This window comes from Triticum aestivum, chromosome 2B, assembly GCF_018294505.1.
Source record: "Triticum aestivum cultivar Chinese Spring chromosome 2B, IWGSC CS RefSeq v2.1, whole genome shotgun sequence".
Lineage (NCBI taxonomy): Eukaryota > Viridiplantae > Streptophyta > Magnoliopsida > Poales > Poaceae > Triticum > Triticum aestivum.
The window spans coordinates 811,099,502-811,126,039 of record NC_057798.1 but is presented as its reverse complement, the minus strand read 5'-3'; the positions used below and the strand labels follow the sequence as shown (position 1 = coordinate 811,126,039).

Here is a 26,538-nt window from a genome sequence, read left to right as displayed (position 1 = left end):
AATAAGATAGTTTTCTCAAAAGCGCATGTTTTATCATGCACAATGACGTTAAAAAATTCAGGAGTGATCTAGATGATAGTTTGAGACCGACTATAGCTGATAAAAAGACTAATAATAACCTTACAGAGGATAGCCCACATAATCCGGCCACTGAGGAAAAAATGGCACAATCATCCGATGCGGGTGACGAAGACGAACTTAAATATGTAGTCCATGTTGGTGGCAGCGATGTATCAGAAGCCGTCCTGAAGAAACATTTGGAGAAATTTGGAGAAGGAGTCCGCGTGAGTAAACGGTCTATTTTCTTTGACTTCGCTTTTATGTTTGTTTTATTCTGCAGTTGAGACCTTTTTTTTAAATGCAGGTGACAATGCATGATCGCAATGGGAAAAGCAAGAAGTTTGCTTATGTTTATTGCGAGAATAAAGATGTTGCTTCACAGGTTATTGAACTATTAAACGAGATATATCCAGAAGGTCTGTTTTCAGTTAAACAGAGAGTTGATCCTCATGGTTCTAGTTCCATCAATTTTATTGCCATTATCTTATATATATTCTTCTTAGAAAAAGAAGTAGGGAGAGAGCGAGTATGTGAGAAGTTAAATTCCTCAAAAGTAGTATTTGGCAACTAAGTTGAATATTAGTATTGTTTTAAAATCATATCCTGCCTGCCTCAATTTTTTGTGTTCAATTTTGGATCTGTTCTCACATAGCCAATTACAAGCTGACACAGTTATGTCCACAACTCCACATACACTTCCTTTTTAAAATACGGAGAAATCGCAATTGCAAACCTTGCGACTAACAGTTGTAAACCCTTGTGTTCAGCTTACTTTCAGAAATCAAAACTCTGAATTGTGGTAGATTATGTGTTTTCGACAGTAATTTCATGGTTGAAATTACAAACGAAACCGGCAAACCCATAGTGTGCTACCTATTTACCCAGACATTAATATTTTAGTATTTTTCTTATTCGTTGGTACACTTGAGGTCCCAGACATTAATATTTTAGTATTTTTCTGATCCTTGATGCACCTGAGGTTAATTCTTTTACTTTTATTTTGATACTATAAACTGAGCCTATATATTATATATTCTTGTTCTTATAACAGGAAATAAGATAAAGGCTACTATCTCCAACCAACATAAGGAAAATTCCAGAAAGGAAGAGGAAGAAGTTGATCTTAAAACTTCAAAGGTCCGTCTCGATTGTATATATGTAACCACTAGCACATATGCCCGTGCGTTGCAAGGGAAAAAATTGAAGTTTTGCGCAAGCATAATGTTCGACAGCATCGAATTCACTATGAAGAACATGCTGCAACGAAGCATCCTTCTACAAAATGAACACAAAAAAAGATGCAATTTAGCCGTGTTCATATTTTCTTTGCAGGGCATAATCTCCCACTGACTCCATTTAAGTATAATCATTCATTTAATTACCATGACGTCCTCACCCATTTTAGCTGGGAATTAAATCCTTCCTTTTCTAATTTAGTAGCCCCAACACATTGAAGCCTACGGATCCTTCCTTTTAATTATTCTACTTTTTACCTCAAATCCCGCCTTTTGTACCATTTCAGCAGACCTTTCATTTGTGGAGGTAGATCCTTTTCCTGCGCAGGCTCGACAAGAGGCCCATTCTTCACATATGTAATTACTACCTCCTTCACTGGCGCCTCATCAAGGCCTAACAGTTCACGAAGAGTAATACCTAAGTTGGCCACTTGTTCTCTGGCACTCGTTACAGTCAATCCATGTGCTGCCGCAGCTGCTATGATATCGGGGTCATCCGGACCGGCGGCTTTCACTATAAGCGGGGCAATCGATTGTTTACCTTGTTCCCCGAGCTGGGCAACTCGTTTCCCGCTTTTTTTACTTTCTAATTCCGTTTTCTCGGCCTCCTCCAAGGCTTTGTTCTCCTGGTTCTCCGCCCGCTCTTTCTTCTCCTTCAACATGAGTGCCTGCCTACGAAGTTCACGTGCATAGTCGTCAGGCAGATTCTTCGCGGCTTGGGACGGTGTGCTCAAAAATGACTTAGCCCACTTCTTTTGCTCATCAGAAAATACTGGCTTGGGCTCGGGCTCTCTTTTCTTCTTGCAGTCCGCCTTCCATTTGTCATGATCAGCAGCCGCGGCCGCGGCAGTTTCCTCGGCACTACGTTCCCAAGGCCTTGTGGGGAGAGGCTTCAGTGATGGCTCCGGTACCTTTGTGGTCTTAGGTACATAAGGGTCCGGGTTAATAATCCAGGACTGCTTCTGCTTCTTTGCCGGAGGTGGATTGGGGGGCGGCGTCTGATCACCCGCCGGACGAGGACTGGGGGGCGGCGTCTGATCACCCGCCGGACGTTGTGGACTGGGGGGCGTCGGCTGATCACCCGCCGGACGAGGACTGGGGGGCGGCGTCTGATCACCCGCCGGACGAGGACTGGGGGCGGAGTCTGATCACCCGCCGGACGTTGTGGACTAAGGGGCGTCGGCTGACGTGACGGAGGTGTAGGTGAACCGCCACCACCACCACCACCACCACCGCCGCCACCACCACCACCGTTTTGGTTCATTTTCTAATATCCTGATTTAATTTAATTCAAATTATTAAATACAGAAACTGCTATGGGTACACGGAAGTGCACCCAGCAGTGTGTTCATGTGTATGACAGATGGGACCCGTAGGCGGGTGCCGGAGAGAGCTCCGGTGAGCCTCTCCCGTGGCGGCACTTCACCGGAGAAGGCCCGCTGCACCGCGCTTCTTCTCTTGGCCGTGCTGCTGCTCTCGTGTGCCGCCATGGGCCGCGCGGCACGGGGCCTGGAGGAGACGGCGCCTGAGGATAATTACCCGGCCGAGGCGCCGGAGTCGTCGCCTGACAGCGCGGCGGGCGGCGGCGGGCGGCGTCGAGGGCGAGGGCGACGGCGGGCGGCGTCGAGGGCGACGGCGGGCGGCGTCGAGGGCGAGGGCGACGGCGGGCGGCGTCGAGGGCGAGGGCGACGGCGGCAGGCCTTCGGCGCGGCAGTCGGAGAAGACGAGAAATGGAGGCGAAGGTTCGGGCCCTTGTATTTATAGCCCCCCCCCCCTTTAGTCGCGGTTGGGGAGGCGACCCGCGACTAAAGGGTAACCTTTAGTCGCGGTTGGCCAGACCAACCGCGACTAAAGGGTTTTTTGCGGGTTTTTGCGTTCCCGCGCGCAACGACCTTTAGTCGCGGTTGGCCAGGCCAACCGCGACTAAAGGTATTTTTCAAAATACTTTTTCTTTTTCAAAATCTTAAAAATACAAATAATATATCAAAAAATTCAGAAAAATAAAACTAATTCAATTCAATATGTTAAAAACACAAATATTATATCAAAAATTCAGAAAAATAAAACTAATTCAATTCAATATGTTAAAAATACAAATAATATATAAAAAAATTAAGAAAAATAAAACTAATTCAATTCAAAATGTTAAAAATACAAATAATATATCAAAAAATTCAGAAAAATAAAACTAATTCAATTCAAAATCTTAAAAATACAAATAATATATAAAAAAATTAAGAAAAATAAAACTAATTCAATTCAATATGTTAAAAATACAAATAATATATCAAAAAATTCAGAAAAATAGAACTAATTCAATTCAATATGTTAAAAACACAAATATTATATCAAAAAATTTAGAAAAATAAAACTAATTCAATTCAAAATACTAAAAATACAAATAATATATCAAAAAATTAAGAAAAATAAAACTAATACCCTCAGTTCGATCCACGAGCGCCGCCCGACGACAGCGACGACAGCAGCAACGACGACGGCGGCAACTTAGAAGGCGATGACAGCAGCGACGACGGCGGCGGCTATGAAGACTACGAGTATGCATATTATACGCCTAGGCAGGAGTATGACTAAATCACTCCAAATTTCATGTATCATCAGTGGTATCTCGAAATATTCGAAAATGGACACCAAACACATCATGGGTAATAAATTATTACACATCATTTCTTCCCTTGTGTCCCTGCTTGCTTACGATTGTGCCGTATCCATGGAGCATCCTCATCATTTAACTTAATGCTTGGGTCGGTGTTCACTTTGAAGGGCGGAATTTCAGCAAACATATTATAATCTTCTGACATGTCTGTCTTGTCCTCCACTCCCACGATGTTTCTTTTCCCTGAAAGAACAATGTGGCGCTTTGGATCATCGCATGATGTACTGATCGTTTTCTTATCTTTCCGTTTCCTCGGTTTGCTACTCATGTCCTTCACATAGAAAACCTGAGCGACATCTTTCGCTAGGACGAATGGTTCGTCAAGGTAACCAAGATTATTGAAATCCACCATTGTCATTCCGTATTGCTGGTCCACCTTTACCCCACCTCCTGTTAGCTTGAACCATTTGCACCGGAACAAAGGGACCTTAAAGGAGGGTCCATAGTCAAGTTTCCATATCTCCTCTATGTAACCATAATATGTGACCTTTTGCCCATTCTCGGTTGCTGCATCAAAGCGGACACCACTGTTTTGGTTGGTACTCTTTTTATCTTGGGCGATCATGTAAAATGTATTCCCATTTATCTCGTACCCTTGGAAAGTCGTTATAGTCGAAGATGGTGTCTTGGCCAACATGTACAGCTGATCTACAACATCATTGCCATTCATTAAATGTTTTCTCAACCAACTGCCGAAAGTCTCCATGTGGGCCTTCCTAATCCAGGATTCAGGCTTCCCCGGGTTGTCCGAGCGTAAAATATTCTTGTGTTTCTCAAAGTACGGAGCCACCAAGCTGGAATTGGTCAGTACAGTGTGGTGTGCTTCAGTCAGAGAATGGACGTCCATACATATCGTTGATTTCCTTCCGATCATGCCTTTGCCACTTAGTCTCCCCTCGTGCCGCGATCGAGGAAGACCAATCGGCTTAAGGTCAGGAACAAAGTCAACACAAAACTCAATTACCTCCTCATTTCCATAGCCCTTGGCGATGCTTCCTTCTGGCCTAGCACGGTTACGAACATATTTCTTTAATACTCCCATGAACCTCTCGAAGGGGAACATATTGTGTAGAAATACAGGACCGAGAATGAAAATCTCTTGGACTAGGTGAACCAGGAGGTGCGTCATAATATTGAAGAAGGATGGCGGGAACACCAACTCGAAACTGACAAGACATTGGATCACATCGTTCTATAACGGTGGTAGAACTTCTGGATTGATTACCTTCTGAGAGATTGCATTGAGGAATGCACATAGCTTCACAATGGCTACTCGAACATTTTCCGGCAGGAGCCCCCTCAAAGCAATCGGAAGTAATTGCGTCATAATTACGTGGCAGTCGTGAGACTTCAGGTTTTGGAACTTTTTCTCCGCCATGTTTATTATTCCCTTTATATTGGACGAGTATCCACACGGGACCTTCATACTGCTCAGGCATTCAAAAAAGATGACCTTCTCTTCTTTGGTCAGAGCGTAGCTGGCACGACCTTGAAACCATTCCGGATGCCGGTCATCAGGGTCTTTCAAACGTTGCTGGTCCTGCCGTGCTTCCTTTGTATCATTTGTCTTCCCATACACGCCCAAAAAGCTTAGGAGGTTCACGCAAATATTCTTCGTAACGTGCATCACGTCGATTGCAGAGCGGACTTCTAGGACTTTCCAATATTCTAGCTCCCAGAATATAGATTTCTTCTTCCACATGGCTGCGTGCCCGTCAGCTCCCTTCGGAACTGATTGTCCGCCAGGACCCTTTCCAAAGATGACTTTCAAATCCTTGACCATATCAAATACCTCAGCACCAGTGCGTTCCGCAGGCTTCGGCCGGTGATCTGCCTTGCCGTTGTAATGCTTGCCTTTCTTTCTTACTGGATGAATTTTCGGAAGAAATCGACGATGCCCAAGGTACACGTTCTTCTTACAATTTGGCAAATGTACACTTTCAGTCTCATGTAAGCAGTGCGTGCATGCATTGTATCCCTTATTTGACAGTCCCGAAAGGTTACTAAGAGCAGGCCAATCGTTGATGGTTACGAAAAGCAACGCTCGTAGGTCAAATTCCTCTTCTTTGTGCTCATCCCACACACGGACACCAGGTCTGCCCCACAGCTGTAAAAGTTCATCAACTAATGGCCTTAGGTACACATCGATGTCGTTGCCGGGTTGCTTCGGACCTTGGATGAGCACTGGCATCATAATGAACTTTCGCTTCATGCACAACCAAGGAGGAAGGTTGTAGATGCATAGAGTCACGGGCCAGGTGCTATGGCTGGAGCTCTGCTCGCCAAAAGGATTCATGCCATCTGTACTTAGACCAAATCTTATGTTCCTTGCGTCAGCTGCAAAATCTTTGAACTCTCTGTCGATCTTTCTCCATTGCGTTCCATCTGCGGTGTGTCTCAACTCCCCGTCCGACTTACGGTCCTCTTTGTGCCATCGCAACAACTTGGCATGCTCTTTGTTCCTGAACAGACGTTTCAACCGTGGTATTATAGGAGCATACCACATCACCTTCGCGGGAACCCTCTTCCTGGGTTTCTCGCCCTCAACATCGTCACCAGGGTCATCGCCTCTGATCTTATAACGCAATGCAGTGCATACCGGGCATTCATTCAAATTCTCGTATTCACCGCGGTAGAGGATGCAGTCGTTGATGCATGCATGTATCTTCAGAACCTCTAAACCTAGAGGGCAGACAACCTTCTTTGCTTCGTACGTACTGGCGGGCAACTCGTTATTCTTTGGAAACATATTCTTCAACATTTTCAGCAAGTTTTCAAATGCCGAGTCAGCTACACCTGCCTGTGCCTTCCATTTCAGCAAATCCAGTGTGCAGCCCAGCTTTTTCAGACCATCATCGCATCCGGGGTACAACGACTTTCTGTGATCCTCTAACATGCGATCCAAATTCTCCCTCTCCTTTTCAGTTTCGCAGCGTCTCCGTGCATCAGCAATGGTCCGACCAAGATCATCAACGGTCTCATCACGTGCCTCTTCTTCACCTTCACCTTCCCCTTCACCTTCAGCATCCTCCATGAAAGTATCACCGAAATGAGCAAGATAGCTTTCATCGATGAAATCATCCCCTTCTTCATCTTCTTCCATTATAACCCCTCTTTCTCCATGCTTGGTCCAACAATTATAGCTTGGCATGAAACCGTGCCGAAGCAGGTGCAGGTGAACTTCTCTTGAGGAAGAGTAACCCTTCTGATTCTTACAGTCAACACATGGACAGATAACAAAACCCTTCTGCTTGTTCGCATTAGCCACTACGAGGAAATCTTTCAAACCCGTAGTGAACTCGCGGGAGAGTCGGTTACCGTACATCCATTGCCGATTCATCTGCATTATTATAATATAAAATATATAATTAACCATCATGCATTTGTTAAACTAACTAGCTATAAACAATAGAAATTAAACAATGAACAACACACATGCATATTTTATCAATGACACACATGCATGAAAGGTTCAAGTTGCTAACCGCGATCGAGGAGGAAAAAATAAATGAGGAACCTCAAGTGTGGCTCCAACACTTCATATCATGTTTGTTTCACGCTCTTGGGGCATTCCATCAAACACCTTGTGTGCATAAGAGGAACCAAAAGCAAACCTACACCCCCTTGTGAAGCTTGCGAAGAGAAGTGGCACCAAATGGCTAAGTGAGTGTGCTGAACTGGTATATATAGGGGAGGAGCTTTAGTCACGGTTGGCCTGGCCAACCGCGACTAAAGGCCTTTGGGCACCTTTTTTCGCGGTTGGCCTGGCCAACCGCGACTAAAGCCCCTCACGTGCACCAGCTGGCCACCGAGCGCCCTGGGCCCAGGCATTTGGTCGCGGTTCGTCTGCCGAACCGCGACTAAAGACTTCATTAGTCGCGGTTCCTACAGTTTCGCGACTAATGGGGCTGGACGGAAGCCTCTTTTTCTACCAGTGAGTTTGCTCTATTTTTCTTATATACATACACGTGTACTACTAAACTACTAGAATCTCTATGTCTATGAACAGCCCGTCGAAAAGGCTCGTGAAGATGTCATAATACCGTACACCATCGGGGACAAAGAAGGGCACATTAAATTCATCACGGAGCTGCGTAAGAAGTTGTCCAAGCTCAAGGAGGGTTCTGATGTCGTGGATGAGATCTTTGAGGGCGATTCATGTCGTGTCCAAGCTCAAGCTCATCCACTGCTCGTTGCAAAGCCAAGTGCCAAAAAGGCAGTACGGTGGATTCATGTCGAGCTGCGTGCTATTGATGAGAAGGACAACACTGGCAGTACGGTAATGCTGACAACCCTGGCTGTCCGGAAGGACAACTTGTACGTCAAGGGCTTCACGAACGAGGACGGACAGTGGTTTGAGCTTCCAGCCAATGCTGCTAACGACAACATGAAGCTCCCGGAAGGTTACAAGGCAAAGGAGCTGAAAGTGTGGGACGTCAGCTACAGGGGACTAATGAATCTCAGTAACAAGGATCAAGTCAAGAAGACACTCATGTCAACGAGGCTGTGCAAGGCCTTCGCGGTGAGGGCCGTGAGCAGACTCTCGCGCTACCGAATTGGGAATGAAAATGACCTTCCGGAGAAAAAAATTGATGAAAACCTCACCAGGCTGTCACTAGCGGGCCTGATGGTGATGATCTGCGAGGCCGCAAGGATGAATCCTTTCCTCGACACCATTGTAGGTGGCTGGGACGGGGGAACGGGACTCACCTCGCGGCTGTTGGATATCATGTGGGATTGGGGAAGCATGTCAGCCGCACTGCTCAAGTGGAAGAAGACTGGTAAATGGCCCATCAAATGCAGACATGGTCTAGGCACTGCATTAGCGTCCATTAACCTTGTGCTTGACTCCACTGATGTTACGGGCTCTGGACCAACCTGGGTGGAGATTTTTGCCATCTCTTCCAACTTCCCCGTTATTAGCATCACGGTCATCGATGAGGGAAAACGCAAAAATACAATCTACTATAAGCAGAAGACGGAACAAATTCACGAGGGGCAAACACAACAGGTACACCAATATTTTTTCATAAAGAAGTCTGTTTGTTTGTTTGTAATAACTCCCTTCTGCATATTTGGTGCATCAAGAAACAACAAACTTGGACAGCTCTAGTAGGAACCTCAATATCGCAAGTACATACTCCCTTGATCTCCAAAAATGAATAAACTTCTAGAGTTATATTTAAGACATTTTTTGTAAGTCTGGCCAACTTTATATGAAAGAATATAAACATCAAATAAGTATTCTGTGAAAATATATCACACTAATTTTGTATCATCAATATTGTTTCTTTTCAATAACTTTGGGCAAACATACAAATGTTTTGCTCGGTACAATTCTATAAGTTGATTTATTTGAGGACATAGGTAGTATATAATGATAAATGAAATGTTCTAGGGAGTGAATTTCAAGAATGCCTTCCTATTAGCTGGCTCCAAATAAAAGAACTAGTCATACAAATATTCCATTATTCCTTGACTAACTTGATTAGGTCAGAAATTGCCCTCCGTTGATGATAGAAATTAAAGCATACTAATAATTTTTGACATTATATATTTTGTTATGACTGAAGATCTCTAATAATATTTTTTACTTATAAAAATCACAGATTGTGGCACAAAATATGACCATATAGATCACAACACCCTACAAATACCCATCCAAGAGGGGCCCATCAGGGTGCACCTAAGGTTATTGTAGGATTAGCAAGATGGCCTAGAACACCTCAAGTCAAGGTAGAGACAAAGAGAAGATAACAATTAAGGTAGGAAAAAGGGTTTTAGATTTGGAAAGACAAAAAAAGTAATCAATTTTTTATATTGGACTGATTGTTAAATGCCATTAATCGCCTGTGTGCCCATCATTTTATAGGGTTGGGAGGCCTATAGCCTGGAATACAAGTTGAAATATGATACAGTCCAAAAATAACGCTGACTTCTATTCAAATTCACCAAAACCATGTCATGTGGTTTGGGCAATCCAAACCACTCAGTTTTAACGGGTGTGTTACTTGTGACCTATAACATATGACCCTAGTTTTTTTAAAGCTTCGATACTAAAAACATTCTGTAATGTCAAAAGTTTCTACACATGATGCTCACAATTCATTGGCCATTTTTTTTTCTAAGGGCCATACTTGGGATATGGACTAGATAGGTTTATACATCTTGTTAGGTTTTAATCCAAAAGCTAGGATTGTCTTCCATACTAGATTTCCCACTTGGAATGGCACCAACTTGGTTTTCTTCATATAAGCTCTTGCAACTTTAGCTTTATCTTTCTCAGTATGTTTAAAGCATTCAGTCTCTTGTTAGTGGCCTCATCAATATTGCCAATCATTAAATCATGAATTTCCAGTATTGTCAATCACTAAATCACTATAAACAATATTAGACTGGCCATATTAATTAATTAATCTAAACCAGGTAAAACAATGTCTTGATCATAAGCAAGCTCAAAAGAAGTAGCTATTATTAGCACCATGTCTAGTTTATGCGTAAGCCCACAATGTTTCAAATAGAATTTCATGTCATCTTCTATGATTATCTTCTAATTTGTTTTTAGTGAGACTAATTAAAATCTTATTACTTCACTCAGTTTTACCATTGGCTTGAGAAAATATAGAGATCAAGTGAGCAATTTAACTTATAAGATTCTATATATTCACGAACCTCCTTAGATATGAAAGAAGTTCCTATGTTTGTAGTCAAAGTTTGAGGGGTACCGAATTTATGTACAACTCAACTTCCTCATGGCGAGTCATGCTTATTCTTGAGAGAACCCACTTCAGTCTACTTTTGCGATGATTGATTAGCAACCAACACAAAATGATGTCAATTTGATGAAGGATGTTGCATTCTCCCAATAAAATCTAAACAACAGCCTTTGTTGAATAGTGATGGTTTAATAATTGGATGTAAGCCTTGTGGTAGCAAAATATCGACTCCAGGTTGTGTAGGTACTTCCACTTCTAGCATAGCCATGTAAAAGGTTGTAGATAGTCAAGATCATTTGCCATGTGGTGTGCTTGCTGCTCTTCTCAGAAAAAGGATTTATCCCATCAACATTCAATGTGAACCTTACATTACTTGGTCCTTTATCAAATTTCTGGTATGTGTCATTGAAGTATTTCCACCGTTGGGCATCAGATGGGTGTCGAAACTTTCCATCGTCATTCTTGCGCTCAAAAGAAGAATGCCAACACATAAGTTCAACATCATTAGGGTTTGCAAACAAGCATCTCAAGCGATCAATCGCAGGGAGGTACCACATCGCCAAAGCAGGAATCCTTCTCTCTCTGTAAGAGTTATCGTCTCTTCTTTGGGGCTAGTTGGTTTGAACTATTTTGGTTCTTTATTCCGCTTCTTCAAATTCAAAACGCAGGCTCCATTCTCTTCTTCCCAATAATCTTCATTAGTTTTGTACCTAGTGGCACCACAATGTAATTTGGGTAGCTCTGCAAGACTTCATAATCCTTACCAGAATATATGATACAATGATTCCTACACGTGTGGATTATTTAGACACCTACAGTAAATCGACTGGTAAGCTTCTTCGCATGATAGGTATTAGTAGACACGTTTTCTCATTCGGAAGGAGGGTTATCAGAAGACATAGCAACTCGTTAAAGCTAGCATTAGACCAACCATATCATGCTTTGAACATCAACAATTGAAGGACAAATCACAATATTGTCCACTCTTTAGTACAACCCCAGACTCTTCGTACAAAGGATCCTCCACTCCCGTCTTCAAGGCATACATACCTTTTGCAAGGAACATTCAGGGCACAAAACAATGCTGCAATAAGGCGGCGAAGAACTCCTTTTGTTTGTTTTCGTTGGCATGATAACCGTCCCCTTCATCACCACCTTCATTGCCAAAGAAATCATCAGCAACTTCTGGCATAACATAACCCGTTTGTGTGTACGTAGTGGTGTTGTCTCTTGACAACCATATTTGGTCCCTCAAATATTTGGTCCGTTGGAAACCACATTTGGTCCCTTAGCATCGATGTTGTCTGAGAAACTAATTGCATAAGACGCAGAATTATCCATTCCTTGTTTGTAAAAATTATGTAACCCTTCATGAAAGCTCGGCAAACCAAATGAGAAATTATCTTTTCTGTATCAGGAAATGCAACAATATATCATTTCCCTCAACCTACGCTAACCCGCCTGTGCTGTGCTTGTTGATGAAGGTTGAGGGTTAGCGTCATGACACCAATGCTTGGTGCTGCTGGCATTACATTGTGTTATTGTGGTGTTTGTATTTTATTCGCCACCTTGACGTGGAAGGATTTTCTCGTTAAAGTTTTAATTTGTTGAGCTTTGTTTGTTCTGTGAGCTACTGCTTCTCAACTAATACATGCTGATAGAAGTTCTTATCATATCAGTTGGTTTTTGGAGAAACAATATCAATCTGTGTGAGCCTTCAATTAATGCATTCATGCAGGGAATTGTACCTTTGAAGTTGACAGATAAAGGCAGACGCATTTCAGGGTATGAATATTTCGGCATGGAAGTTGTCCTCCCACCGTGGGAAAGCAGTGGTGATAGCATCACAAAGAAGTTTAAATGGGATTGCCGCAAACAGGATGTAGACACCACCGAAGTTGTAGCCCACACTATCAATTTAGACCATGGGCGCAAGATTGTTGTCACTTATTTGGTGATGAATAACTTAGTAGAGGCGAAGGTGGAGGTGAAGCTGCCGCTCATAGGCGAGTCACCTAAATATTGGCGACCTAATGACTTAGCTCACAGGGGAACAGACAAGATCAGAGGCAAGAAGTACACTGTTCATGGTGAAATCATTGCGCAGATTGATGGCTTTGAAGACAACCCGATTGTGCTCTTCAGAACTGAAGGGGAGCAGGAGTTCCCCCGTGACCTTGAGACGTCCATCCTGATGCAATCTTCCGTTTCTGTGCCATCTGGTAAACGGCTTCATATCGACATGGCGGCCCTGGATATTAAAGAAGCTCCTGGGGACCGGCCTGTCAAGAAAGCTAGTAGGCTCAGCTACGACTGTGGAAGATCAAGACGGACTTCCCTTGCACAAGATCAAGGTGATGCCAATATTGAAGTTGAAGTTGAAGTGAACGTCACCTGGCCTGCTCAAGAGGAGGTAAATGGTTAATATATAAGCTTAGTATTTAGGAAATAAATCATGTCGATCGTGTAATGGATGATCCAAACAACTAATGGTCGTTGGTCATTAAACTGCAGACGGTGGAGAGAGAACCAGACGTTGTGTTCATCATTGGGGATAGAGAAAAGTTCACTTCATCCATCGAGGAGCTGCGTGGCGTGCTCATGCGCCATGAACACCCCGAGGATGCCTTGCATGGCTGCAAAGACAAAGTGCTCCTCGACACCGGTAAACACCCAGTGCTCGCCAGACGACGCCATTCTCAACAGCCACCGCGGTGGATACACGTCAAGCTGGAAGTGGTGGCTGGCGAGGAGACGTCGTCCACGACCCTAGCCATCCGGGATGATGAATGCTGTGCAGCTGGATTCATGAACCAGAACGGAGTTTGGTACGATCTTGCCCCACACTACCCTTGGCGGCGCAGCGGCGACAAGCAACTCCCACCAGAATACAACTCTGTACGCCTAGACTGGGACTACCGCTTGTGGTCTGACGTCGCCCAGTATGAACTTATCCACGAGAGGCTGGGCAGAATTTGCCTGGGCCAGGAATCCGCTAGGGCCGCCGTGCGCATGATGTCACGATACCCGGATGTGGAGGAGCATGAGGAACCCATGCTAGCACTGGCACAACTGATCATCATGGTATGCGAATCCGCAAGATTCAATCCTATTTCTGAATCCATTGCGACTGGCTGGGATACAAGGATAGAATGCCCCAAGGAACTGTATGAGTACACCCGGATCTGGCGTCAGATATCAGTGGCCCTGCTCCGCTGGAAGGATCATGGCCACAACAGCAACAGATGGCCACAACAGCAACATTCGGAAATGGGAATCAATTGCCCAGTAGATGCACTACGTATCGTTTACCTCCTGTTCAACAGCGACGATCGTACAAAACAGGTTATTACCTAACTTGTTTCCTTCTCTCCTAACATATGGTATATACAATATTATGCTATGTAGGACTAGTATTATGTAGGAGTATCTGCTAAGATAAATTAATATTCCTTCGTTCACTCCAAAATATAAGATTTTTTTTTGTCCTAACCCAAACTATTATAAGTTTATCAAACTTTATAGAGAACAGTGTTAATGTCTACCACATCAAATAGGTAATTCATGAAGTATGTTTCATAATGTCTCTAATAGTACGTATTTCATTTTCATATCATCCTCGTCGTCATCATTAGTACGTAGTAGTAGTTGTTGTTTATTATTATCATTGCTGTTATTATTATTATCATTAATATTATTTTTATTATTGATATTATTATTATGAACTTGGCCAACTTTATATAATTTGACTAAGGACAAATTGAAATTTTTATATTTGCGATGGAGAGAGTAGTATTTAGTCTCATACAATCGTTTCTACTACAGTTATATCCATGTAGAATAGTTTCTACTTTAACCTTTGTAAGTTTGATCGAATTTATAGAATAGAACATAAATATTTATGACATAAAACTAGTATCATTAGATACTGTAGTCCATCGATCCGTGCTCTCGCACAGGCTAGTATCTTAACCGACATAGGCATTAGATACCTCTGATTAATAAATAAAAAAAATACTTATATTGAATTGTATGTTTTTCTATCGGTTTATTTTGTAAGAAAAATCAAAAAGGAGGATGACCCCCGCCTCTACATCTGGGTGATGCATCCAGTCATTTTATTAATTATTCACAAAGACCATACAAAGAAATACATCAATAAGTCTGAAACCACCATCTTGGCAACATCTGTCGCTACTTCTATCCAGTTGATGAAGGAGTGCCAATTGTCCGAGTGGAATACTAGACAAACCTCGCACTAAACCCTAACATCTAAAGTCGGAGGCCCCAACCAAATCGTATTGCCCGGTCCGGGGCACACACCGGTCCGGCGCAATCTTAGAGGTTGTCACCGCCGTCTTCCACCGATCCATCTTCAGAGCAGGTACTGACGCATCGACCTTGCCAGGCCTACCGTCGACGCTACCACAACGCCAGACAATGACACCTCCCTCCGCGCGTCCATCATCACACATCTATCGCCGAGACCCTGTTATGCCATGCCGCCGAGACTCCAAATCGTCAACGCGTGACATGAAACGCCGTTCCACCTCTAAAACCGTCCACTGCTTCCTCGAGCCAATGCACACCTACAAGAACGACGCCTCCACGGGAGGGAAGACACCTGAGTGTCGCCATCATCTGATTGACTGATCAAGGGTTTCCCTCGGAGGTAGCGGAAGGAGGCACGAAATTCACCTCGATGATGCCTCCAAGAAGGAAACAGCCAAGGGTGTCACCATCACCGGCTCCGGCCGCTGGGGTTTCACCTGGATCTTGTCCCACGAGCCTCCATTCGACATCTCGTGCGTCAGCTAGACCACCTTCAAAGCCCCAGATCTAGCCTCCCAGATTCGGCGACCACCCGTATCAGCACTGCCACCATGTGAGCCCTGGCACACCGGGCACTACCTGCGTGTGCCACCTCTTGAGTTCAGGGAGAGGGCTGCCATCCACACCTCGCCAAACCACAAGAGCCACCAGGAAGGATCCCACGCGTGCTTGTCACCGTCGCTGATCTGATCTAATCTGGAGCGAAAGCCGCCAGATCGCCAACAAAGTTCCACTTTGGCCAGGGACATCAACATGCCAAGCCGCAAATGGCACGGTCACTGGCCGGTCATGAAAATTCGACATAGATGGGCTCCTCAAAGGGGCCTCAAACCCCCGGACTGACCAACACCCCTCATTATCCAACCCAAATATGGGGCGGATAAGGGGGCGCCCGGGCGCGTCCGCCACGTCGGACTGACGATGCGATGCCACAAGAAAACGCTCTGAAACCCGATGGTCTGAAGGTCGTCTCCTCTGTCGAACCGATGGTGCCTCATGGCGCCGCTCCGGCGGGCCGCGTGGTGCCAAGCCCGGCTATTTAAGCCGACTGTCAGCACCGAAACTCTACCCGTCCACATCCCCCCCCCCCCCGTCTGCCGCAGATGCCACTTTCCACTCGCCGTCTGCCAGCACTAGTAGCCATGCCCCCACGCCACCGGGTAAGGAGCTACCCACATATCTAACGCCGGAGCATCGGCTGCAGCTCCTTGAGCAGATTCGGGCAAGGCATGAAGCCCGGATCACCGTGGGGCTACCTCCGGACACGATGGATCCGGAGGAGGACTTGAAGGAGGAGGAGGAGTATGAGGTCGAGGAGGAGGATGTGGGGGACGCTGGGGACGCGGATCTGCAGGCGGAGCAACAAGCGATCCTTGATTCCCTCCAGTTGGAATTGGAGGCAAACTGCTGCCGTCTGCAGGAGGCAGAGGCGGAGCACGTCCCGGTCTTCGATGAGATGCCCGCGTCTACGGTTGAGGACAAGGAGCCGGAGCCCTCCCATGTGCCCATCTACCCGCCGCCCGGCACGATCGTCGTGGACATCTCCAACGACAAAGCTTAGCTAAGGTAGTACGTAGGATTTCTTTTGCGTGCTTTTATGGATCTAGGGGAACAAATATGAGTAACTCGGATGCAGAAGAGCAAATTTGAGGCTGGACCTGGCACTGTCCGCGGACTCGCCGGATCGCGTCCGCGGGCATTTGAGAGGTCGGATTTGCTGTCCGCGGTTATAGATGCTCTAACCTATCAACAGTGAATAATAGAAATGGTGCATAGCCACAAGATTTTATTTAAGGCTTGTTACAATGTTGACTTAACCTCATTAACGGGCATAACACAATGTATCGTAAAGTAACTCGCATCGAATCATCCAAGCCTCCACATGCAACTGAATGGGGAACACATATTCCTAGAACTTCTGGAACTTCTCTTGAAACTCCTCAACTCCACTGTCTGAGTATCTATCCAGGATAATAATTAATAAAATAATAAGACAAGTGTGAATACAACTATACCAAGTATTGGAATAAATGATATGTATAGGCTTAAAATAAATATATACTACCTCCGTTTCAGTTTCCAAGTCCTGCACGTATACCTAGGTTGCCAATTTTATCACCCTAATATAAACTATATAACACAAAAATTATATCTTTTGAAAGTAGAAACTTGGAAGTTTATGTTGGTATATTTTTTGTAATATATGATTTGCATTAGGTTGGTGAAATTGATGACCTAGGGGTACGCGCACGCCCTGTAAACTGAGAGAGAGATAGTACTTTGGTTAGAATGTCGTGAGCTTTTAGTTGGCCTATTTTATTAGAAACCAGCTTACTAATAAATCATGCATTGATCAGTAGTGTCAACAGTTATAAAGGTATCACATATCATAAGTAAAAGTTACATCGGCTAACTACCCTTGAATAAACCCCAGGTAACAAGGCTAATGACATAATCTAGGACATCCTTATGTTTCTCAAGTAATGATACATACATGCAATATGCAACTAAATGTGAAGGGATTTTCAACATGATCAGGAAACACTTGCCTTCCTCAAAATCATGTTGTTGTTGTCGTCGTCGTCGTCCAAGTTTGTTAAAGGACTGCTTCTAACAAAACCCCTCTTGCCCAAGCAGAATAAATAAATAAAAAGTACCACAACACACATTAACATCAGTACATAAAAAGTATACCAAACTGTAGGACTTATCATAATGGTCATGTGGATGCAAATTTCATCAAAAACTGATTTAAAGTGGATGTGTAATATGATATATATAGAGTTTCAGGGCTAAAACAATAATAAACTTAATTTTCCACAATTTTATTAGATGAGAGAAATGAAAAACAGAGATACAAAAGCTGGTTCTACCAAATCCAGCCACCATGACAAACGAGGCCAACTAAAACTAAGGCTAGGGCTACGTGGCTGCTGGGTCTCGGCCAAAGGACTAGGCAAGAAAGAAATCTAGTGTTAAAAATCTATGCGTCTAGCAGCCCTTAGATATTTGAAAGGATATTGCGAGTATAACACAAGCTTGCACCATATGAAGAGCGATGGAGATGAATATCGTAGAAAACCCTAGATGACGATGTCGAAGCAACCATGACAAGAGATTAGGATTTGGTGAAACTGACTGTAAGTTCTGTAAGAGCCAAATAAGTACAAGTGATGTCACTCTCTCACAACCCTACTTGGCCCTCTACGACCCTCTGGTTCTTGCTCTATACAAGAATAGTGCAATAGGACGTCTAGCCTAATCCTCTTATGTGCTTCCAATTGCTCTTTAGAAGCCTTGGATGAGACCCTTTTTATTGGCTTGGTTGATGCCTATGATCTTTACCTCTTGTTTATATAGTCCCCTCCAAAATAGGATTCATATACTCCTGGTTAGATTCTACAGTCAAGTCCTAGTAGAATTAGAAATCCTAATAGCACATCTCTTTTGCTTCCTAGTCTAAGTTGGATTTGAGTCACCATACAACAGTTAGAGCAGCCACAAATCAATAGGAAAAACCAGACTAGCAAACTAAGGGCATCTCCAACGGCGACCCTCAACCCCCCCTCCCCACTGGCCCACCCAAACCCCCACTTACCCCACCCGCACTTTCCTTCCGATCCACGCGCCGCATTCATGCCACCCCAGAGCACGGAGCGGACGACATTGATCGGCGAGGAGTTGTTGCTTTGCGGCTCCTCCGCCAACACCGGTCGCGACAAGGCCGCCGCCGCCTGGACGCCGAACTCGCCAAGATTGGCGAGGAGTTGTCGCTTTGTGGCTGCTCCGCCAACACCGGTCGCGAAAAGGCCATCGCCGCCTGGACGGCGAGCATGCAAGATCGACGAGGAGTTGTCGCTTTGCGGCTCCTCCGCCAACACCGGTCGCGACAAGGCCGCCGCCACCTTGACGGCGAGCTTGCCAAGATCGGCGAGGAGTTGTCACTTTGCGGCTGCTCCGCCAACACCGGTCGTGACAAGGCCGCCGCGAACTGTAGGGCGAGCTTACAAGATCGGCGAGGAGTTGTGGTTGCTCCGCCAACACCGGTCGCGACAAGGCCGCAGCCACCTTGACAGCGAGGAGTGGTTGCTTTGCGACTGCCCCACCAACGCAGGTCGCGACAAGGCCGTCGCCGCCTGGATGGCGAGCTCGCCAAGATCGGCGAGGAGCTGTCGGTTTCCGGCAGCTCCGCCAACACCGGTCGCGACAAGGCCGCCACCGCCTGGATGGCGAGCTCACCAAGATCAGCGAGGAGTTGTCGCTTTGCGGCTACTCCGCCAACACCGGTCGTGATAAGGCTGCCGCTGCCTGGACGGCGAGCATCCCAAGATCTGTCAGGAGTTCTCGCTTTGCGGTTGCTCCACCAACAACGGTTGCGACAAGGCCGCCGCCACCTTGACGGCGAGCTTGCCAAGATCGACGAGGAGCTGTCGCTTTGCGGCTGCTCCGCCAACACCGGTCGCGACAAGGCCGCCGCCGCCTGGACGGCGAGCTTGCAAAGATCGGCGAGGAGTTGTCGATTTGCGGCTGCTCCACCAACACCGGGTGCGACAAGGCCGCCGCCAACTTGACAGCGAGCTTGCCAAGATCGGCGAGGAGATGTCGCTTTGCGTCTGCTCTGCCAACACCGGTCGCGACAAGGTCGCCACCACCTTGTTGGAGAACGTAGCATGCAATTTCAGAAAATTTCCTACGCTTACGCAAGATCTATCTAGGAGATGCATAGCAATAAGAGGGGGAGAGTGTGTCCACGTACCCTTGTAGACCGAAAGCAGAAGCATTTGACAACGCGGTTGATGTAGTCGAACTTCTTCTCGTTTCGACCGATCAAGCACCGAACGTACGACACCTCCGAGTTTTGTACATGTTCAGCTTGATGACGTCTCCTCCTTCTTGATCCAACAAGCGGGAGAGGAGAAGTAGGTGGGATGACAACCATCACGACGGCGTGATGGTGATGGTGGTGGTGGAGCACCGACAGCGCTTCGCTAAGCGTTGCCGGGACGAGGTGGTGGAACTACGGAGTAACGGGAGAGAGAGGGGCGCCAAGGGCTTTGTGTGTCCTCTTGGGGTGCCCCCTCCCTTCTATATATAGGTGGAGGGGCGTGGCAACAGCCCCTCCAAAGTCCAAGGCGCAGCCAAGGGGGAGGAGGACTTGGAATCCAAGTCCAATCCTATTCGTACTAGGACTCCTTCCTTTTTTTTCCTAGCCACATGGTCTTTTGAGGACTTGGTGCGCTTAGCCCAATAAGGCTAGGGCACCTCCCCGCAGCCCATGCTAGCCCTTGGGTCGTGGTGAACCCAATTGTGGACTTTCGGACCCCTCCGGAATCCTCCGAAACCTTCTAGAAGCTTCCCGTTACAATACCAAAAAAACTGCATATTTTTCTGGAACCCAAAATATGACTTCCTATATATAAATCTTTACATCTCGACCATTACCAGACTCCTTGTGACGTCCTGGATATCATCCGGGACTCCGAACAACATTTGGTTACCACTCATCAAATATCCCAATACTACTCTAGCGTTAACGAACGTTAAGCGTGCGGACCCTACGGGTTCGAGAACTATGTAGACATGACCGAGACACCTCTCCGTTCAAAAACCAATAGCGGAATCTGGATGCTCATATTGGCTCCCACATATTCTATGAAGATCTTTATTGGTCGAACCGTTATGACAACATACACAATTCCCTTTGTCATCAGTATGTTACTTGCGGGAGATTCGATCGTCGGTTTCCTCATACCTAGTTCAACCTCATTACCGGTAAGTCTCTTTACTCGTTCCGTAATGCATCATCCCGCAACTAACTCATTAGTCACATTGCTTGCAAGGTTTCTTATGATGTGCATTACCGAGAGGGCCCAGAGATACCTCTTCGGTACTTGGAGTGACAAATCCTAATCTCGATCTATGCCAACCCAACAAACACCTTCGGAGATACCTGTACAACATCTTTATAATCATCCAGTTACGTTGTGATGTTTGATAACACACAAGGTATTCTTCCGGTATCCGGGAGTTGAATAATCTCATAGTCGGAGGAATATGTATTTGACATGAAGAAAGCAGTAGCAATAGAACTGAACGATCATTATGCTAAGCTAACGGATGGGTCTTTGTCCATCACATCATTCTCCTAATGATATGATCCCGTTCATCAAATGACAACACATTTCTATGGCTAGGAAACTTAACCATGTTTGGTTAACGAGCTAGTCAAGTAAAGGCATATTAGGGACACAGTGTTTTGTCTATGTATCCATACATGTATCAAGTTTCTGGTTAATAAAATTCTAGCATGAATAATATATATTTGTCATGATATCAGGAAATATAAAATAACAACTTTATTATTGCCTCTAGGGCATATTTCCTTCACACCTTGACAACGAGCTTGCCAAGATCGCCGAGGAGTTGTCGCTTTGCGGCTGCTCCACCAACAACAGTCGCGACAAGGCCGACGCCACCTTGAGGGCGAGGAGTGGTTGCTTTGTGACTGCCCCACCAACGTTGGTCGCGACAAGGCCGCCGACGCCGCCTGGACATCGAGCTCGCCAAGATCGGCGAGGAGTTGTCGCTTTGCGGCTGCTCCGCCAACACTGGTCGTGACAAGGCCGCCGCTGCTGGGATGGCGAGCTCGCCAAGATCGGCGAGGAGTTGTCGCTTTGCGGCTGCTCCGCCAACACCGGTCACGATAAGGCCGCCGCCGCATGGACGGCGAGCATGCCAAGATCTGTGAGGAGTTGTCACTTTGCGGCTGCTCTACCAACAACGGTTGCGACAAGGGCGCCGCCACCTTGACGGCGAGTTTGCCAAGATCAGTGAGGAGTTGTCGCTTTGTGGCTGCTGTGCGAACACCGGTCGCGGCAAGGCCGCTGCTGCCTGGATGGCGAGCTTGCCAAGATCGGCAAGGAGTTGTCGCTTTGTGGCTGCTCTGCCAACACGAGTCGTGACAAGGCCGCCGCCACCTTGACAACTCGCTTGCCAAGATGGCGAGGAGTTGTCGTTTTGCGGCTGCTCCGGCAACATCGGTCGCGACAAGGCCGCCGCCTGGGCTCTAAAGGCTATGTCAGCCATGGCCGTGGTGGCCCTCCGCATAGCGCAACAGGAGGCGGAGAGGCTCCTCCGCTAGCGGCAGACAGTCATCGGATAAGGCTGTCGCGGCCCTCCGGCGTCGTACTGCCGCTGGAGGGACGACAACAGTGACGATGACATAGACGGCGTCAGCGGTGCGGGCATGGCGGACACACATACGAAGTGGCCGTCCAATATAGTGTTTAGTTTTTTTTCTAGTATTTTAGTTAAACGGTTGAAATATTGACCTTTTTATGCAAATTATGTCCAAATTTTAATGAAACCAGTCGTGTTGGAATGAATTTCGTATCTTTGGTTTGTATTGTTGTTGAAATGTATGCGGGCAGCATGGGATAGCGGCCTCCCGCATCCATATCCGCGGACTGGGCCCCTTGTATCCGCGGGCGGATGGCAGAGGAAATTTGCAAGTCGTCGTTAGAGATGCCCTAAGGGGTGTTTGCCCTTGGTCACGTAGCCAAGTGGAACTTATGTATGTCATGTTTGCAAAGCATTACGACTTTATCTTGATTGTAATTTCTTTTGCTAAAAAATTCTTCGATTCTGCTCTTTTCAAATGTTAATTTCCACCAGAAGGAAAGCTTATCTTGATTGGAAGTTCTTTTGCTAAAAAGCATTCCAATTCCAATCTTTTCAAATGTGCCACCAGAAAGAAATCATGATAGCAAATGTTGCACAATATAAGAATATGTCTAGATTGGCAGATCAGGCGAGAATATGATTTCCGATAATATAAGAACATAAAAATATGAATTCTTATTTGATTTCCACAATATAAGAATATGATATATTTTTTTCTGATACTATTAATAGACAGATTGATTGATCATGTCGTCTGATTGTTGGACATCGATATATATATGCATGCAGATCTACATGCAGTACACCATCAAGGAAAAAGCAGGGTTCAGTACATTCATCGAGCAACTGCGTGATGTGCTCGCCCGTCATGATCACCAGGAGGGTATCTTGGATGGCCACCCGAACCGTAAGTCTGACTCCGACTTAAACAACCGAGCTCTACTACATGAATGCCCAGCGCGGTTGATTCACATCAAGCTACAACTGGTGGGGGAGGAAACGTCGACTACCCTAGCCGTCCGAGATAACGACGTGCACCTACTTGGCTTCATGAACCATGAGGGAGTTTGGTACGAGGCATGGGACCGGTTCAAGGGCGACAGACTCGGAGCAGAATTCAACCCCAAATCGCTAATGTGGGGTTCCTACAAACACATGCTACCGCGCTTAAATGTGGGCCTACTACGGTTCTTAAGTTTAAGCAACGACGATGGAGACGTCAGCCGCCCCAAACTACACTTGAGTGACTGGGATAAAGTCAGAAAGAAACTGGGCACCGAGCGCCTGGGCAAGGACTTTGCGGTGGAGGCCGTGCGCATGCTGTCGCGCTACCCAGTCGTGGAGAAGGGTGAGTGCCCCAGGCTGGCACTGGCAGGCCTCATCATCATGTTCTGCGAATCCGCAAGGCTCGATCCTGTCCATGAGCACATTGCAAATGTGTGGGAGGACGACAACGGTACTGGATTCCCCAAGGAGGTAATGGAGCAAGTACAGGGATTGGACATGATATCAGATACTTTGCTGATATGGAAGGATACAGGCTACCACCGGTGGCCTCAAGATAATGATAACCGCGCCAGCATAAGGGAAATTTGTGTCAGGGATTGGCTGCACGGCATAGGAATCCGTACCCCAAAAGATGCACTAGATGTGGTTCACCTCGTGCCCGCCTGTATGATGGAATGGGACGATGAACCTTGCCCGTGGCCCTAGCCTTGGGAAATGGACTTCGCTAAACGGGGGCCGAAAATTAAGTGTGCCAAAATAAAAATACCAATGATGTACTTTTATCTCCCTATCTTTTAATGGGTAAATTTATTTTTATTGTACACTCTACAATACTAATATTTGTTGATGCACACTACACTTTACCGTCTTTACTAAAAGACACTTTTCAATTGTGACAATTGGTTTCTAGACATTTTTTTCCCTCGAATATGCACGGGTGCACTATCTATATCTCTATATCTATATCTTTATCTACATCTATACCTATTAATAAAGCAAGGTGCGTTTCGCCAATTTTTTTCATCCGTTCACCGTCGAAATTTATTTTTCTATCCGAGGTGGTACTAAATTTATGTCTGTCCGTCTGTTTTTTATTTTACAATCCAGATTTCGACTTGGGCCCGCACAACCTGTGGCCCAGCCAAGCCAGCCCACTTATTTGCCCGCCCATGAAGCTGCAAAAACTCTATTTCTTGCAATACGCAGCAGATAGTAAGAGCTTCGCACAGGGACCCCAAAACTGTGCAAGCCCGTTTTGTTTTTTCTTCCAAATTTATTTTTATTTTTAACTTATTTGGTAATAAAAAATTAAAAAAAATCAGCATTTATATTTGTCAACTATCCGAAAAAATTTACAATTAAATATTGTGTTCCCGTTTTTAAAAATGTTTGCAAAAAAATATATTTTTCTCTCGTTCTGATTTTCTTTCGAAATTTAGGACATATTTTGTTGTGTGTTTCGAAAATTGTTTGGGATTACCAAAAAAATATATTTTGAAAAATATTCAAAATTCGAATAATATTCTTGTTTCAGCAAAATGTTCACAAATTCAATAATGTCCGTGTTTAAAAACACATTTTATAGCATTGTTCTGAATGTTCGAAACATGTTCCATTTTCAAAAGTCGGTCACAACTTCAAAAAATGATTGTGTTGTCATAAAAGGTTCATGTCTTCAGAAAATGATGTTGTTTCAAAATTTGTTCATGTTTTAAAATGGATGAAATATAAAAATATTGTTTGTAATATAAAAAAATATTCTATTTTCCAAGAATATTCGGCAATTCATATTTAAAAAAAAATAAAAAATATTTTAAATCTAATGTTGCGGTATGTTCTTAAATATTCGCGTCGGCCATTGGTTAGCAGTAGGCATTTGTTTCCATGGCCAACAACATCTGATCGAGTCTTTAAGGTCATGTGTTCGATCATTCAACCAATCGTTTTTCTGGATTATTACTCGTGCCTTGCAAACACAGGTCATATCGGTGCCTAGCAGTAGCTGGCCCAGACGCGATCGGTTGTGCCATCCACGCGCTATTTGACGCAACTAGCATCATATAGTAGCTCCCACACAGCTGCCCCAAGAAAAAGCAAAAATATACGTATAGATTTTGTTTCACCCATTCCACACGTAGTTTCCCATTTTTATTTATTTATCCCCAACTGGGCCTACCATGCATTTCTTTTTCTATCACACTAACAAGCACCAAAAAATTAAGGGCATGAGGGGATTGAACTATGAACCTTCCCTATTATGCCACGGACAAAGCCAACTCAGCTAGCTTGCAATTATGATAGGAACACCCACCTTGGAATTTTGTACTAAATCACACAAGTTTTTATATGTCCCTAAGTTGTTAAATAAGAAGGTTGTGTGAGAACATGGAAGTTTTCTCGAGAATCATGTGCAGAACGCGACACTTCACAAATTATTGCCAGAGGTAACTTGCACGTGCCAATAAAATACAATATCACTACAAGACATGGGAATCCATAGCGCAAAAGATGCACTAGATTTGGTTCACCTCGTGTCCACCTGTATGATGGACTGGTACTGGGACGATGAACCTTGCCCGTGGCGCTAGCCTTGGGAAATGGACTTCGCTAAACGGGGGCCGAAAATTAAGTGTGCCAAAATAAAAATACCAATGATGTACTTTTATCTCCCTATCCTTTTAAGGGTAAATTTATTGTTATTGGACACTCTATACAATACTAATATTTGTTGATGCACACTACACTATATCGTATTTACTAAAAGACACTTTTCAATTGTGACAATTGGTTTCTAGACATTTTTCTCTCTCGAATATGCACGGGTGCACTATCTATATCTCTATATCTATATCTATATCTATATCTTTATTTATACCTATTAATAAAGCAAGGTGCGTTTTGCCAATTTTTTCATCCGTTCACCGTCGAAATTTATTTTTCTATCCGAGGTGGTACTAAATTTTTGTCTGTCCGTCTGTTTTTTATTTTACAATCCAGATTTCGACTTGGGCCCGCACAACCTGTGGCCCAGCCAAGCCAGCCCACTTATTTGCCCGCTCAAGAAGCTGCAAAAACTCTATTTATTGCACTACGCAGCAGATAGTCAGAGCTTCGCACAGGGACCCCAAAACTGTGCAAGCCCGTTTTGTTTTTTCTTCCAAATTTATTTTTATTTTTAACTTATTTCGTAATAAAAAATTAAAAAAAATCAGCATTTTATATTTGTCAACTTTCCGAAAAAATTCACAATTAAATATTGTGTTCCCGTTTTTAAAAATGTTTGCAAAAAAATATATTTTTCTCTCGTTCTGATTTTCTTTCGAAATTTAGG

The 26,538-nt window shown here is 44.8% G+C and overlaps 1 protein-coding gene across 1 annotated transcript; it reads left to right on the top strand.

Annotated features, from left to right (window-relative positions):
- Positions 1 to 235: 235 nt before the first annotated feature.
- LOC123042994 (uncharacterized) lies at positions 236 to 24,044 on the top strand. The gene is made up of 6 exons (XM_044465322.1): positions 236 to 476; positions 1,112 to 1,197; positions 7,979 to 8,980; positions 12,424 to 13,098; positions 13,200 to 14,030; positions 22,989 to 24,044. The coding sequence occupies exons 1-6, from the start codon at positions 359 to 361 to the stop codon at positions 23,910 to 23,912; spliced, it is 3,636 nt and encodes a 1,211-aa protein (XP_044321257.1). The 5' UTR covers positions 236 to 358; the 3' UTR covers positions 23,913 to 24,044.
- Positions 24,045 to 26,538: the final 2,494 nt, after the last annotated feature.

Bases quoted from the DNA above. Each gene is read 5' to 3' on its own strand.
- LOC123042994 (XM_044465322.1), top strand. From the start codon at position 359: ATGCAGGTGACAATGCATGATCGCAATGGGAAAAGCAAGAAGTTTGCT. The intron at 1,198-7,978 runs GTCCGTCTCGAT...GTCTATGAACAG, and splicing joins TTGATCTTAAAACTTCAAAG to CCCGTCGAAAAGGCTCGTGA. The intron at 14,031-22,988 runs GTTATTACCTAA...ATATGCATGCAG, and splicing joins GCGACGATCGTACAAAACAG to ATCTACATGCAGTACACCAT.